This window comes from Pseudorasbora parva, chromosome 21 (assembly GCF_024679245.1).
Source record: "Pseudorasbora parva isolate DD20220531a chromosome 21, ASM2467924v1, whole genome shotgun sequence".
Taxonomy (NCBI): Eukaryota; Metazoa; Chordata; class Actinopteri; order Cypriniformes; family Gobionidae; genus Pseudorasbora; species Pseudorasbora parva.
The window spans coordinates 38,791,289-38,808,325 of NC_090192.1; the positions used below are offsets into that span (position 1 = coordinate 38,791,289).

The 17,037-nt window shown below is 38.9% G+C and overlaps 1 protein-coding gene across 1 annotated transcript in view; it reads right to left on the bottom strand.

Annotated features, from left to right (window-relative positions):
• LOC137055867 (alpha-tectorin-like) overlaps positions 1-17,037 on the bottom strand; it is a 51,318-nt gene that overhangs the window by 8,785 nt on the left and 25,496 nt on the right. The window contains exons 14-30 of the mRNA XM_067429785.1: positions 16,650-16,745; positions 14,918-15,071; positions 14,564-14,817; positions 14,323-14,469; positions 13,661-14,240; positions 11,986-12,572; positions 11,321-11,885; positions 10,596-11,200; positions 9,916-10,480; positions 9,618-9,814; positions 9,158-9,367; positions 8,734-8,922; positions 8,354-8,643; positions 7,835-8,106; positions 7,031-7,150; positions 6,744-6,928; positions 1,320-1,477 (exon numbers count right to left, since the gene is read on the bottom strand). Of these exons, the coding sequence (XP_067285886.1) occupies positions 1,320-1,477; positions 6,744-6,928; positions 7,031-7,150; positions 7,835-8,106; positions 8,354-8,643; positions 8,734-8,922; positions 9,158-9,367; positions 9,618-9,814; positions 9,916-10,480; positions 10,596-11,200; positions 11,321-11,885; positions 11,986-12,572; positions 13,661-14,240; positions 14,323-14,469; positions 14,564-14,817; positions 14,918-15,071; positions 16,650-16,745 (5,174 nt within the window). The remainder of the gene's footprint in view (positions 1-1,319; positions 1,478-6,743; positions 6,929-7,030; positions 7,151-7,834; positions 8,107-8,353; positions 8,644-8,733; positions 8,923-9,157; positions 9,368-9,617; positions 9,815-9,915; positions 10,481-10,595; positions 11,201-11,320; positions 11,886-11,985; positions 12,573-13,660; positions 14,241-14,322; positions 14,470-14,563; positions 14,818-14,917; positions 15,072-16,649; positions 16,746-17,037) is intronic.

The following is a 17,037-nucleotide window of genomic DNA, read 5'->3' on the forward strand; positions in this document are numbered from 1 at the left end:
CATCGTTCGCGCGGTGTCTGGATGGACTGTTCGACCAGCCAGGAGCTCGCCGAGCTCTGTGCCACGCTGCAATCGAGATTAGAGGCGATTCCAAAGAACAGGGCAACGCACGACAGACGTCTGAAAAATGGACTTAAATCAGTCAGAATGGCGCTAGTTACCTACAGCTCTGAAGCGGAAAACAGAGACTTCATGGTGCTGTAGGATTTTGGGCTTCTCGTGAGCTTCCTATTGTTGTGTGGGCAGATCTCAAACGTTTTGCATTTGGTTGTGTGTTTGTGTTTGTTCTAATAAAGCTCTTTCTTTGAATAAACTGCACGTCCCTGGCATATTTTCCTTTCCTCAATAAATGAATGTCCTTGATGGTTATAATAGCGTAGTCCATAGGATAACAATGACATGAATATAAAACATAATAGCATATCACATGAATATGAATATATACAATTAAAAAATAATATGCAAATCAAAATGTTATATATGTGTGTAAAATTATTATAATTTGGGGGTTTAAATTTAATTTATTACCCAGGTTGACCAATAGTAACAGATCTGCCAACCAATCACGAGTGATATTTCTTGTTTCAATGTAGTAGTTTCAACCAATACTGAGTGAGGAAATTCAAGCCATTCCGGCAAGGCGCCGCCCAGAGCTGCTATTCATATGCTAATTAGAGCCATTAGCGCCGGCGCCAGCATGCCTCCGCAAGCTCCACATACGTCATGGTTCGTTTCCGTCAATATGTGGCACAGACGAACGCGACGTTCACAGGCTGTAAACTGACGTTAATTGTCGAAAATCAGGGAGATTTCCGGCCGTTTACGGGGACGAAAATCCCACTTTTCATGCAGTGAAACAAGATGTTTGGTCACCCTATTTCAGCATTATTTACTGACAGTTTGCACTATAGCTCCCTTTAGTAGAGAAGTAAAGATCTGCTCCTATGAGCTGGATCTTTCCAAAGAACAAAGAGCTCTTTATCTTTCAAAGAACCTGGTTCACAAAACTGATATAAATGGTTAAATTCATGAAACAAGTTTTCAAAAGCTCCTTATACAAAGCTATTGCATAATTTTAGAGGATGTGGAATATACAGCCGGAGGCGTATGGACCATTTTGTGTACATTTTGTAGCTTGAAAGTCACCATGAAGATTTTACTGCATTTATAAGGTGAGACGAGTAAAATCTGTGTTCCTTGGAACAAATAAAAACATTAGGGTTTGACTAACACGAGGGTAAATAAAATTCAGTGTTTTGGTGAACTACTCCTTTAACAAATAAGAAAGACTGAAGTCAGAATTTGTATTTGACTCGCACCTCTCCAGTGAGTTGATCTCCACATTCATGGAAAGTGTTTGTCTTTGAGGATAAGCACATCTGAAAGAAAGCTTCAGGATTTTCTCTCTGCTGATGAGACCTCCTGACTTCGGTGTCCCCAGAATAAAGTTATCATAGATGAAGTGGGTGCCGTTAGCCTGTGTAAAACAAATAAAATATTTTTTTTATTTAGACTACATTGAATTCAAGGTATTTTAAAAAGTTTGCACTATAGCAAACACATTCTAAAAAGCATTATTTTATTATAATAGTGACAGATCATTTTTGCACCTTTTATATATTGTAGGGGTTGCACAACTTATGATTTCTGCTAGTCGATTTCTTATCAAAACAATACTCAAGTAACTCGACTACTCATGTTTCATACTACTGTAAATTAATACATGAAATAATTCTTATCAATAAATGTTTATTAATTCATAGCTTAATTCTACAATTACATAAGTAAACTCTCAAACCATTATGACAATTTGTTTTTCATGTAACAGAGTAAAGCCAAATGAGGCTAAATGGGGCTAAGACTTGATATATGATTTTATAATGATTTTACCAGTGTTTAGGTCACTTTTCTTCCTATTGCGGTCATTGATTTTGAAATTAGCTAATGATAAAATGCAGCTCATATCTGTTGCTTTTGTTGAAGTGAATTCCATTAAATGTGCATATAGTGCAGGAACTGAAGATCATATATTCGTTTTGCAGACAGGTGTAAGGTGACAAACTGCATGTTGTTTTTATTTTCATTTAATTTATAAGTTTATTACTTTATTTAGTTTTTATTAGTTTAGATCATCTAGCCCGTTTAGTTTGCGAGCACCATTACGAACAGCTTGACAACATATTTTTTATTTTATTTTTTATTAAACACAAACGACTCGGGCAGAGATTTTTGATAAGCAGTCAGACATAGGACACTAGGACCTGAGTGTTTCGGGTCTGTGCAGGGTTTTACTATAATATAATAAAACAGTCTGTGATAACTATAAATGAAAGCTATCTTATAGGGAAACTACTTTCCCTGTCCCTTAAACCCACCCATATACCTACCCCTAAGACAAACAACATTGAACCTGCTGATCAGTAAAGGTGTCCTCAAATGTCCAGGAAGGTAGACATGGTTTTGGGTGTGGTAATATAGTAAAATAAAATATGGTGGAGAATGTGGGCACAAGCTCCAGTGTCTTTTGTGGCATGGTGTTGTGCACCCTTTCCCTCTAACTCCATGGGCGTTGGAACCCACCCATTTTTACGATCAATTATATTGGACCCACTCACTTGTATCGTCTTTAATTCAGCGCATGTCTGCTTACCTACTCCTAACTGATAAACACTTATTATTTAACCTCTGAACCCAATGAACGGGCCTGCATGTTTTGCTAGATATTTTCTCATGACAGTGTAAAACAACCTTAAAATACTCTGTCATTTTTGGCCTCACAGACATGAAGGATATGTCTTTTAAAAAGCTTAAAGTGTCTTCTTCCTTTCATTTTTTTATAAACAAGCTTCAGGAGAAGCTCGTTCAGATAATTGACACAGGTGGAGAGCACTCAGCTAATCAACAATAAGAGGGTATCTATACCCAGCAGTCTTACCTCTGTTTCATTGACAAGTTTACCAGCACAGACCGCATTTCCGGCAGTTTGCCCTGCCCGCCCTTTCTACAGGTCTCCACACGCAGCTTGAAGCAAGACTACAATGCTAAAATATTTTCCTTTCAAATTTATATACAGCTTCCATCAGTATTCACTGTAAAATCATTTCTGCTTTTCCTGAGATGTAATCGTGCCTTTGCCACGATTCACAATCACTTGTCCGTCTCCTAACATATAAATCGATTCACACACTTTAATAAGCAATGTAATAAGCACTTTAATAAGTGCTGCTACCGTGGTGCGTTTGGAGACATGATGACAGTCAGCTGTGAGGGCAGTGATTGGACAGCGTAGAGAGTGCACATCGCACTCTCAACCGGGAGAACTACATTTCCTGTCTTAAGATAATGTATATGGCACACATCAAGCTTTTCTTATAATCTTGCTGCTTCTGTATACTACAGTATTGACGGATTCTTATTATATACGAGAAATGTGTTTATCATGCGTTTATCATATTTTTAGATGAACTATAAATATGCTTTCTGGTAAATCAAACGTATCATGACGCTAAATCACTAAAATGATGGCAATGCAAAAGCTTGCATCACGCCAAACAATCAGCCACCTGTTGGAATCAGCTGATAACCACCGTAGCTTGGTCGTAGTTGGGAGCACCCGTTTTCTTAACTGTAACATAAATACCTTACAGTAGGCTATTGCATAACAAGTGTATCAATGTGTAGTGTTTATTTTGGGGATTAGAAAAACATATCACGATACTGCAAATTTTGAAGGTACTGATTTAACTGAATAGATGTGGGCACTCGCGTTTAAAAAAAAAATCTGACAATTCTTCAAAAGGATTTAGTTTCAGAGCGTTTTCACAATCAATGAATAGCGCAATTATGCAATCAAATTCTTATGAACAATAGCAACATTTTCTTTACCCTGATTTAAATCGTGATATGTTGTATACAGTTTAAGACTATCCGTTCTCTCCCTCATATGAACAAGCATCCTGCAATAAGGCATGAGCTTTTCAAAATAAGAGTCCCATTTGGTTACACAAATGTTTCACCATTTGTCCACCTAACTTTTTCTCCTTTCCCCCCACAGGAGCTCAGTTTTTTCTGGCTAATTTTCTCTACAATCACAGCATTGCAGTTCCCCCTGCTTCCACAGGAGTTCAGTTTCTATAACTAATTTTCTCCACCATTACCGCAGTGCTGTTCCTTATGCTCCCACGGGAGCTCAGTTTCTCTGGCTACATTTTTCTACAATCACAGCAGTGTAGTTTCTCTTGCTTCCACAGGAGTTTAGTTTCTATGACTAATTTCCTCTACTGTTACAGCAGTGCTGTTGTTCAATTTTCTCATTTTTACTGGAATCATCATACTGGAACCAACATCTCATGCAAACGGTCCACTGAATCTTTCATTCGGAATGACAAAAAAGTGTGGGTTTAGGTGGTAAGTTACTTGTGACTGGAAGAACTCGTAAAGTAAATTAATTCTGCATTGCACAAGGTGCAAACAACCTTAGTCTTGTTGAGGTTTCCACTGGGAAGCTTCTTAAAAATAAATTTTCCCAGTAGCCAACCCAACAGCTTCATAGCAGCATCCAATTGTTAGCACATCACGTTTGATATGGTGGTAATTTCACAGTAGACATATACAGGTTCGCCCCCTACAGTGCAATTTGGCTAGGAATACATCCGTACTAAAATATCAAAGTGAAAGTAATCAAAGCTTGTGTAGTATAGACCCAGCTCCCATCCCAACTTCGAGAATAGATTGACAAAAAGATTAACAGCTATATAATTTTTTTTTATCACACGATAAGATTTTCATGTTAACGCAGCATGTTAACGCCGATAATGGCCCACCATATATAATATTCTCTGTTTACATAATCCATATGAAAACAGCAAGAGTTACTTCCTCAAGTGGAGCCTCATTATCATGTGACCAAACCCATGCGCACACAAAGCGATTCATATGCAAATCGTCCACGAAGAAGGAATACAAACCTGTATACACCCCCATCACCTCAAAACAAAGAATCAGCTTTATCAGTCTAATCATTGGAAGTTTAAGACATGTTGTGAGTTTGCCTTGGATTTATCTCAGGAGAAGAACTTGATTTTAACATGATAATTTTTAAGGTAAAACATTTCTTCTCACTTATATTAGCATTATTGATGCATAAACTTACCATTGTAGGCTACTAGTTGAACCATTGCCAGACTAAAATGTGTGAAATCAAAGGAAACGTGTTGAAATATGAAATAGGTAGGCAAGCATTCATTGCTAAATTAAGATACACGTATTGGGATATTTTTATGCTCTATAATGATGTAAAAGTAGGTTTGCCAACTGTCCCGTATAAGCCGAGACATCCCATTTATTTGGCCTAAATGTCCCATACATGACTGTACTGTTTATTGACTGCTACACTGATGTAAACACTGACTGAGGGGCCATTCACGTGTTGCATCTTTTGCGCGCTCAAGTTCGTTATTTTAAATGTTGACACGTGACAAGCGTACTTAATTAGACTAAAATGTTTTTGTTCATCTTGCACTGTCCCTGTTTGCACTTTAGCCCTCAATGTCTCGTTTACATTGATTTTTTTTTTTAATGTGTCATTTTTTTGCGTTGTTTTTATAACCATTTTTACCACTGCTCTGTGTTGTTTTTTTTTATAAATTCAAGTACCATAAATCCTCAAATAAAGACCGGGGCCTTTATTTACCTGAACTGCTGATGGGAACCGGCTTTTATTTAAAGCAAGCTTTTATTAGGGGCAGGTCTGTATTTCTAATTCCATCTTTTTGTAAAATAAATGCTTTAAAATAAACCGTTTTCGAAATCAGACTAGTCAACCTTAATGCTCTGTCATAACACTTTAAGCTTGACGTCGACTAGTTGCTGGCCTATAGAGGGCGCAACAGGATAAACAATTTCTTGAAACGCAGGCTCTGTTTTGAACAGTTAAAAATGACAGAAAAATGCATAATCCGAGAGCTCTCCACAAGACATGTTTGATTACCATCTGTATGCTCAAAATTGATCGGGAGAATGCAGGCTTATTGTACACGTAAGTTATATCATCGCGCTAAACTAATGCACGCTACTTTGCAACACACACACATAGCCGATCGCACATCACGCGGAGATCGCGCGTGCCTCACACTAAACCATTCAGTAGCGCAGAAATGTATCTACAGTGTTCTGTGATTTATCAATAAAATAGCTTAGAAACTGAAAAGTTGTAGCATATATTTATTGATAACTAAAACTCACAGCTTCACTATTAGTAGAGACGCTTCCAGGTAGAATTAATTCACACGCAATCACTCACTAATGCATTCATATACATGTAATCTTTAATGTGCTACTTATCTGTATCTTATTCAAAATGAGCAGAAATCTGTGAGAAATATAATGACCGTAAGAAAAAAGAACTTATACAAAAGCTGTCATGTAGGACCAATAACTTTATGGGCAGTGCAGCGTCATATGCCATAGCTGTCCTGTGAACGAGAAGATCCGAGTTTGCGTCTCAGCTCGAGGTTCAGGCTTATTTGTTCTTTGATAACGTCATCAGTGACTAGTCGACGTCGACTCGACTTTCATCACATAAATGTCGACTTAAAAAAAATGAAAGTCGTTCAACCCCTAGTACAGACCTCCCTAAAAATTTCTCAAAGTCCCATAGAGATTCTTCAAACTGTATTGGTTCTATCAGGCATTACAAACATTTAGATAGTGTATTTGAATAAATTATACATAGTTTAACATACCACAAGATTTGTACCACAGATGTGTTCATCATTGTCAAAATGGAATTCCACTCTGCCATTCCGGACCGTTCCTTTGCAGCGCGGATCATTGAGGTGTAAGACATCAGCTGGAAAACCAGCCTCAAAGAGCTGACAGCGAGACACAGACATGGAGCCAGAGCTGCTTTCACAGGTTTCGGAGAAATCTGAGAGGGAAAAGAAACAGGGAAAAGATTTTCAGAATTATTAAAAAAGAAAAGGAATTAATTAATTACCAAACATGTTGATTGATGTTGTTTGATACAAACCAAAAGAGTAGGTTTGTGATCTGGGATGGTCATCATTACATAAACAGCCATAAACACCATTTTTCTTCCCACACCATTCATCCTCAGAGCAGTTGAGCTTAGAACAAGGATCTCTCACATCTAAGAGAAAAAGCACAGATAGATGAAGAAGAACAAGACACCGAACCAGCGTTTAACATAATGGGTCCCTAAATGATTATTGCTTTATATTCCTTAAGGTAATAAAATATTTTTAACTAGTGAATTAAATGGGTCATTTCAGTTTTTATTACCGTTTTCATTGAGATCCACATAGTGTTAGTTAGGGTTTTTTACATATATTTTCCTTCCACCAGACCATTAAACATTTAATTGCTAGAGGGGTTGTTACTTCACCTTAAAGATTTCCACATAAGTACCCTCTAAGTTCTCTGCATGTGAAATGTGTAGCAATGATACAATTTTACCCATGATACCCAAGACAAGGGGTCTCCAAACTTGGTCCTGGAGCGCAACTGTCCTGCAGAGTTTAGCGTCAACCCCAATTAAACACAAGTGAACTAGCTAATCAGTGTCTTACTAGCGCCTTGTAAACCACTGATTAGCTGGTTCAGATGCGTTTATTTTGGGTTGTAGCTAAACTCTGCAGGATAGTGGCCCTTCAGGACCAAGTTTGGAGACCCCTGCCCAAGACCAATAAAGATATTGCTGCCTAATTGCCTCTCTCTAAAGGATGGCTTCCAGGTTAGTTTAGCTAGCTACATTTTGGTAACACTGGTTACAAAATTACAAAATATTCTGTGCTGAAATATGATTTTGACTTACCACACCGCAGACCTAAGCGCCATTCTGGGATCTGTATCCCCAAGATGGCACAAGCTGTCTCATAGGCCTCAACAGCTGAACATAGCATGCCATTTGCACGTGTGTAGAGACACAGATCATACACACAAGAGTAGTTGTAAGGTGTAGGGTCAACATGAAGATGACAGTTCTGGAATGGGCCAGTTGTGTTGGTGATGATACTACAGAGATCAGAATACCTCTGCCTCGATGGACACTCATCAGCATTACCCGTCTGGTCTCTGACACCACAGCTGAAGAATACAAGGAAACTTCTGGTCAGTTATATGCTTATTCTAATTTCATCATTTAGATAAAGAAAGCGTTTAAAGGTGTACGAAACACATAATTTACTATCCACATGTATTTTAAACTAAAGCAGTGCTTCTACACTTGTTTTGAAGCAAAGATTTTCCGGGCAGAAAAGTAAAATGTATTCCTGGTAGGTATCAGGTAAAAATGTCTTAATGTCCTAAAGTCTTAAAGTCTCATGGTTCTTACCCTGGAATGCTGGTGTCTGATTTCCAGCTCTGGCCAAAGGAAATGTCATCAGATGCTAGTCTTCCACTGGGTAGAGCTTTGTCATCCGCAGGATTACCATTGAAATTTCCACACATTCCACATAAAGATCCATAGAATCTCTCGCTCACTCTGACTAGAAGGCTGCTATGCCCATCAAAATGGACATTTACTTCATTGAAAGCATTCAGAATGACAAATCCCTGCTCCTCATGTACTTCTACAAGATCACTGATTTGAGAAGCTGGTGTGCCGATAGCATTTCCATTTACCTGGAGGGGAATTAGTACATTTCAACATTAGAAAAGAGAAAAAATTAGCAGAAGATTATTGATACTGATGTTATTTTAAATGTAACTTACTTTAACTTTCCTGTTCTGCCCAATAGTGATGTTTGTCTGTTGTCCATGGTGAGACAACCAAACATCCACTGCAGACACAAATGACACCACCATGTTCCCCCGGTGCCTGTTGGTGGCCACCACACGGAACTGCAGATTACTGTCTGTAACATTACCGCAGGTCTGGGCAATCTCATATGAACATGTTCCCTGGAGAAGAATAGAAAAATAAAATAAAAAACAGCAAAGTATTGCGCAACATTGCATGAATTTAAAAATGTAAAAAATATTCATACATTTATGTTAAAAAACAACATTTGGAATCAAACCTTGTTTTATTCTAATGCTAATAACCCTCCTTTGAATATACTTGACTTGAGTCATTTATCCTCTAATATTGGGACACAAAACAACATTGTTTTCTGCAACAACAAAAAAATCATACTTGAAAGTGGGCCACAGCCCCATCAAAGGTGATGTAGTGGGGGTCGCCCCAGACTGTGCACGTGGACATTGGACTGTAGCAGTCTCGACGTCCATTTCTGACCGCACACTGCATGGCCGCTGGGCAGAAAGATGCAGTGCAGCGCAGATCATTCGGAGCAAAACACTGACAGTGTTGGGAACATGTTGAATCCCAGAACTGTTCACCAATCTGCAAAATCAACAATGACAGCAAACTTTACATTTTTGTAACATAACATCAGTGAGTATTTTTACATACAAAAAACATGGCATCACCATGGGTTTTTTAGGAGTATCTTTGCCATTGCACTAGCAAAGCTTTTTGGTAATTGTTTGAGATATTTTGCCATAATATGCTAACACTATGCTTCTCCTTATCCACTTCCCTAAAGTCAAATAAGACAAATAAGAGCACAGAAACATAATGTTTTAACCCTCACATGATAGTAGAATCCATCATACAGGCAGCCACATTGTTCCACTCGAACACAGAGTCCTCCACTCCTCACAAATCCCGCATCACAGAAACAACCTTCGGAGCATGTGTGTTCACAGCTAGCATCGATGCTGCTGGCGCATGTGTGACCACAGTCTGTGCCACATGACTCATAATGACTGTTTGATGAGCAGTTCATTACTGGAAATGCAACAACAAAATGTATTTATAAAATGCTAAATTCAATCTTTAAGATAAAAGTAAAATTCAATATAGATTTTTTTTAACCTCCAGTCCCTTACCACAGGATGTAAGTTCTCTCCAGGGGTAGACCACAGCATTGACAGATTGACAAGCACTCACATAGGATTGGACAGAGCGACACAAGACATCATTATGATTCCCAGAAATGCATACATCGAACACACAGTTGTCAAAATAGGCCTGTGGATGTACAGAAGCATGGCAAAAGCTAAAGGGACCCTGACTGTCTCTGATGATCCCACACAACGCTTGTGAGATCCGAGTTGAGCTCTCATCGTGGCAATGGCCAGAACCATCCCCATGCTGATTATTGCATGGCAAGTCCTCCTCAACCATCCATTCTGCACCAAACTGAACTGCTGAAGGTGCCAGAGCACCTGAAGGAGTGAGGAAGTCATCCTCCCTACGGCCGTTAAAGTTGCCACAGATGCCACATGTAACTCCACTGTAGTTGGCTGGCACAACAATTTTTACCTCCCAGGATCCACCATAACTGACACTGAAACCAAAGTCAGTTGATACATATATAAACTGTCCTGTGGAGTAGACAGATACCCTACCAGAGTCAAGATAGACAGGGAGGTTTCTGATCTCGCCATCAACCTAATTGAAGAAAAATAGCACTTGTTTGTACAAAAAAATCATGTCAATAATTACAACAAACATTTTCATATCACATATATTCAATGGCAAATTACAGTGAGTGGGACTTGCTCACCTTAACAGCAGAGTAACTGTTCAAGTCCTTTGACATGTGCACAAGGTGCCCAGAGACATTGACAAATACTTCAACAGTTATTGACACAGGCCATCCATTCCATGCTTTATTTCTTGCTTCCACCTTGAAGTGTGAAAGTCCGCGAGTATCATTACATACTGTGGCCAGCACATATCGACATGTGCCTTGAAAGTCAAAGTAGGTTCTATCAAAGGAGATATAGTGGGGATCTCCAGAAGCATAGCAGTCACCATGTGGACGAGGATGGCAGCCATACTCCCCATCTACCACACGACAGATTTCCTGTTCACTGCAAGATGATGGTGTGCAACGTACATTTCCAGTGATTCCATCACAGACACACAGGAACTGGCACTCTTCACCATGCCAAAACTGCTCTCCAGGCTGCCGATAACGGCCACGATAGTGGCAGCCGCAACCAGTGGGGGGAACACAGTGATCTCCATCCAGCACTAGTCCATCATTGCACTGGCATCCCCCTTGGCATGGCAGAGCGCACTGGAACGGAAATGAGAGGCTAGGGCAGGACGCAGGACAGGATGTGCCACACAGCTCAAAATGGGTTTTTGCTGGACAGTTGGGATCTGGGATAATAATACAAAACAGGATGGAAAAGGCAATGATGAATGATCCGATTTTTGAAGATTTGAAAGTCAAATGTATGGTTTTAATTCAAAAATGTTATCACCTAACAAGATACTAACCACAGTGGGTGATATTCCTCCACTCTCCAACTGTAATATCATTCTGTTGGCAGTGCAGTGTGTAACCTCGCAGGGCTTCACATAGAGCCTCCCTGGCACCCTCCGTCTGCTCTAGCATCTGAATGCAGTTTTCAATCCACTGCCAAGGGTCTAGAGTTCTTCTGCACTCAGCAAATGGTCCATTATTCATTGCCATGATGCTACAGATCTCTCTAAACTCGCTCCTGTTCTGATAAAGTCCTGGTTCCCAGATATCAGCTTGGTCTTCACAGTGTGCTGACAGAGATCCGTCACGCCAGCTATCTGCAAATTCCCGGGAGTCATTCAGCAGGACACCATTTGGGCTGTGGAATTCATCATTAATGTTTCCATTCAAGTTCCCACACAGACCTCCAAGTGTACCATTGTATGTGGTTGGAGCCGTGATTCGGACAATGTTTGGCCAGTCAGCTCTAACGGTCACTCCAAAGTTTGTCTCCAAAACAAAACCCCTCACACTACTGTGATAGATGCGGATCTGACTGGAACCAACACTGATGGGTAGGCCAACCATCTGTCCATCCACCTTAGGAGAATTTAAACGTTAATTCATCTATTATATGAGTTGTAAATAATATAGTTAAATTGTTCCAAATAAATGAAAAGCTAAGATTTTTGTGGCTAACCTGTACATTGCTACCTTCTCCCAATTCAATGGAAACATGAGATCCTCTAGTCTCAAAATTTAGAAACCTGGAAAAGTCTCGAGGGCCTCTGGGTACTTTCTCCACTGTCAAAACAAAGTAAGGCAGTTGGGATGGCCCCATTACTCTTGCAAGGGTCAGTCCACAAGCTCCTGGGTATCTGAAAGTTTGTCCATCAAAGGTATGGTAGAAACCCAGGCCTTCAACCGAACAGGTAGCATAACTGATGGGTCTGCAGCCCCTCACACCATTATGGAGTCCACACACCTCTGCTGGACCACACTGGTGCTGATTACAGACCATTAACCTGTTACTGCAAACACATTGTCTACCACAGTCCTCATCTAACACTACTGACTGTCCTTCAGAGTAATAGAAGCCCTCAAATGTGCAGCCACAGTTAACTTGAGGCACGCATTGCCCAGCACTGAGGACGTACCCATAATTACAGATACAGCTCTCCTGATTGGGCAAGGGACAGTTTATTGGGGCAGATGGGTTGCTGCAAGTTGCAGGGCAGCTTGTTCCATTGGACTCAAAATGACTGTGACTATCAGGGCATATGATTTCTGGAAATGGAGAGTAGAAATAAGAATATGCATCAAACTCTGGATCTTTCACCTTGCACAAAAAAAGCAAGGCAAGTTATTTTTTTTAGCACATCTAATACACAATGGCAAGTTCTTTACATAGAAAATGAATTAAAATAGTGATAACATGTATAAGAAATAAGAATACTATGTATAAGAATTAAAAATAAAAACAATGATAATTAAAATATTTGTAACAAAAATAAAAAATAAACAGTTAAATAGATAAATGAAAGATAAATATAACGATAAAATGGTGATAAATAGAACCCTATCTGCCTGATTCTAATTTCTGAGATGGAAGAGATGGAGCAGGTTCGCAATGTCTCCTGGACCCAAGTCAGTCCAAGATGGGCTCCTTTAGGGGACGTTACCAATGCCCCGCAGGTCCTCCCTTTTTGTTAACACTTTACCATTAACAACCAGAATGAAGCGAAGCACACTGCTCTCCTTTTCCAATCTCTTCCAGTCAGAAAGCCCTAATCAAATATAATAATCAACACATGCATACGAAATAGAAATATACAGTTGTAAAGAGAATTAGGAAGAATAAAATGATTGACCAAAGATAAGAACAAAAACTAAAACAGTTATTTAAAAAAAGATGCATTGATAAGATAAGGTGGAATCAGTCAGATGTACAGTGTCACAGTGCTCATTCAGTAAATGCGCAGCTAAACAGATGTGTTTTGAGTCTGGATTTGAATGTGGCTACTGTTGGAGCACATCTGATCTGTTCAGGAAGCTGGTTCCAACTGCAGCTGGCATTATAGCTAAAAGCAGACTCTCCTTGCTTTGAGTGAACTCTTGGTATTTCTAACTGACTTCATCCTGTTGATCTGAATGATCTGTTGGGTTTGTATTTAAACAGCATGTCTGTAATGTATTGAGTTCCTAGCTCATTGAGTGATTTATAAACAAGTAGTAGTACTTTGAGACCTATGTAAAGTCTTAAGATCAGTGTAAAGATCGGTGTAAAGACCTGAGGACTGATTTTATATGATATTTAAGTTACATTAAGTTGAATGCCAAATTTACTTCTAATAAAGACATAATTAGGCACTCACCACAAAAGCCTGGTTGTCTCCACTGTCCAAGTTGTACACCCCGTTGTTGGCATTGAGCAGAATACACACTGAGAGCCTGGCAGAGAATAGGCTGGTATCCCCCTCCTAAGCAAAGATCATAGACGCAGTTCTCTTTGTAGGTCTGTGGTGAAAACACAGAGTGGCAAGATGCAAAAGGCCCCGAAACATGTTCTAGGATTCCACAGTGGTTTGTGTCACTGTAAAGGCTAATTTCACTGTTGGTACAAACTGCACAAGCGAGACCTGTGCACCGGACATCATGGCATTCAGGATCTGTGTCCCCTTCTACCTTCCAAGAGTTGGCAAAGTCAACATCCGAGCTCAAGATCTCCCCAGAGACTGAACGGAAGTCATCTTCAGGGTGTAGGTTATAGTTCCCACACAGACCACATGTGGCATTCTGGTAGTCATAAGGTACAGAGATGGTGACATAGCTGTATGCATCATAGGTCACTAGGAGACCGAAATCTGTGCTGATGGCCAAGGAAAAACCTGACTGATAGACTTGGATGGAGCCATTGTGAAGGGTAAATGGTGTTGCTATAAAGGTCCCATTAACCTTGACAATGAAAAAAATAAATTAGGAATATGGATGGATGGCTAAACTGAAATCAACATTACAGAAATAATGTGATAATTACTTTTGCCTCATAATTGTGATCTTTGACCAGTTCAATTTCTTCATTATAGACAAATACTCTGACCATCCGAGTCCATGACACATGTGTACTCCCCCGATGCTCATTTTTGCCCTCAATGCGATAGTATGGTAAACCATTTCCACAAGCCTAAAAAATGATACAAATGCAGAATAAGTAAAGGGCTATACAATCTCTTCTACAATAAATAGAAAGTCATAGAAAAATGTCTAACATTACTAACCTCAGACAGAACATACGTGCAGGTTCCTTGAAAGTGAAATATCTTATTGTCAAAGGTGTAGTAGTGAGGATCACCGGAGATGGTGCACGTTTGCCTCTGAATGTTCTGACAAGAGTATTGGAAAGCAGCTGGACGACAAGCTTGGGAATAAGTACAGGGCTCAAGTCTGCACTGGAGGCCACTTCTGGTACAGGTGCATCTCCGCTGACAGGTGGCATCATTCCAGAAGGAGTCTCCCAGCTGCACTGGAAAACCTATAACAAAGAGTTTATGGATATAAAACCCAAAAATAAATTGTGTAATTAGTAGAAATCTTGACCTATGGCTGACTAACAGCAGCAGAAGTAGTGTTACCATTAAATTGGCACCCCCGTGTTCCATGATCAGTTCTGAAGGCCCATCTGCCGGGCACATTGACATTGCTGCTGTATGGCAGGTTTGTGATGCCATTCTGGAGTGATCCAGTAATTGAGAAATGATGACTTGAGTCGATAGTGTCATAACCAGCCTAATGATATGGAAGACATCCAGATGTCTGGTTAGTTAGGCATAAATAATGCACACAATCCTTATTGGTAACGCTTTATTTTGATGGTCTTTAGACAGTCTAGCATCATTCCTTTATATTCACCTTCGAGTATTCGTTTATATTCAGATTTGCAGGCTTTGAGTATCAAAATAACATTAGGACGTTAACAACATTCAAATTTAAAATAAAACACTATGGCAGTAGATGGCGGAAGAGAAAAATGTATTGGCTCATTAGCCTTTTTTTCTATTTTGAATTAATTTTTATAGTTAATCAAATTTATACCACTAAAATAAAAATGTGTGTTACTTTTTTGTACTGGAATGTTAAATATATAGGCTAATTGAGGGGAATATTACAAAGTCTAATGAAAAACAAAAATATCTGACTACTTCACAAGTTTGTTATGATGAGAGGATTTGTAGTGAATTGAAATTCTGTGAATTGATGCAATTTAATTCACAGAAATTCAAATCAGCCAACTGAAAAATTTAGATGTGATCAGTCACTTGCAGATTAAGACTAGCCGATTTCCTAGGCAGATATTGACTTGTGACCATATTATATTATATCTCTGCGCCCAAGTAGCAGTGCTTCACCTGTGCTTCCCCATAATATAGTCCCAAGTCAATATCTGCCTAGGAAATTGGCTAGTCTTAATCTGCATCGCTATTTGTACTCGTTCTGAATAACTTTTACTCGGAACATGCTAGCTGGCAACATAGGATTCCAAGCTAAGCTAGCGGCGACCCTGCCAAACCAAAACAATGCATGCACAGAGACAAAAATGCATTTGCTCACATATCTAAATGTAGGAAAGAAGTTGAAATAATTGTAAAATAAAAATGTAATTGTAAAATAAATAAATAAAGGTAGTTTCAATGTAGCTAGCTACTTTTTGATAGTAACATGTAGTGTACCTAACTACTTTTTAAGAAGGGTAACTTGACATTAGTTTAACAACTTTCATTTGTGAGCAGCTTGTAGCTTGTTAATAACATAAACTACTTTCAGAAACTACTTTAAAAGTAGCTTCGCTAACACTGTAGACTGTCTGTTTAATATCTGTTAACAATTCATTTTGATGATCCCTCAACAGACATTCAACTTTGCAAGTACATGTCAACTTGACAACCTTTGTCTAAAGTAAATTAGGTCAGCCCTACACTCTAAAAAAAATGCTGGGTTGTTTTAACCCAATGTTGGGTCAGATATGGACTAACCCAGCAATTGGGTTAATTGGGGCAATTGTTTTAATCCTGCGGTTGGGTTAAATATTTGCTTAAGACAATGCAATCGCTGGGTTAAAACAATCCAACTGCTGGGTTAGTCCATATTTGACCCAACATTTGTTTGTTTTTTTACCCAGAATTCTTTAGAGTGTTACCTTTTATTCTCGTAATCCTAACCCTATAACAGCCAACTAATACTCTAAGTCAGTTGATATGTAGGTGCATAAACTTGTATGCACTACTTATAGACAACAGAATATCTAAAGAGGACCATCAAATTAAAGTGTAGCCAATTTACAATATATCAATGTCATCTTGTGCATACCTGTACATATCGTTGAGTTGGAGCGATTGCACCATAGTTCATTACAACAAAGGAGAGATGGCCATTTGAAATCAAAACCACTTGAAAAGATGTTTCCTGAAAAAAAATTTTTTTTTAATTTATTTGAAAGTGAAGCAAGAAAACATGGTATACTGATTGGGTAACGCTTTAAATTACTGCCCGGAAAGTACTGCCTAATTAAAGCTAATTTACAGCATACCTTTTAGTAATTATAGTGTATAAAATCATAAAGTAATTATAAACTATAAAGTAAGTACGTGTAGGTATAATGGAACTATGTCATTTTTGGGGAATAAAGGGGTAACTATCAGGAAAAATAAATTATTTATACTGTAAGTATTTTTTAATTAAAGGGTAATTATCTGTG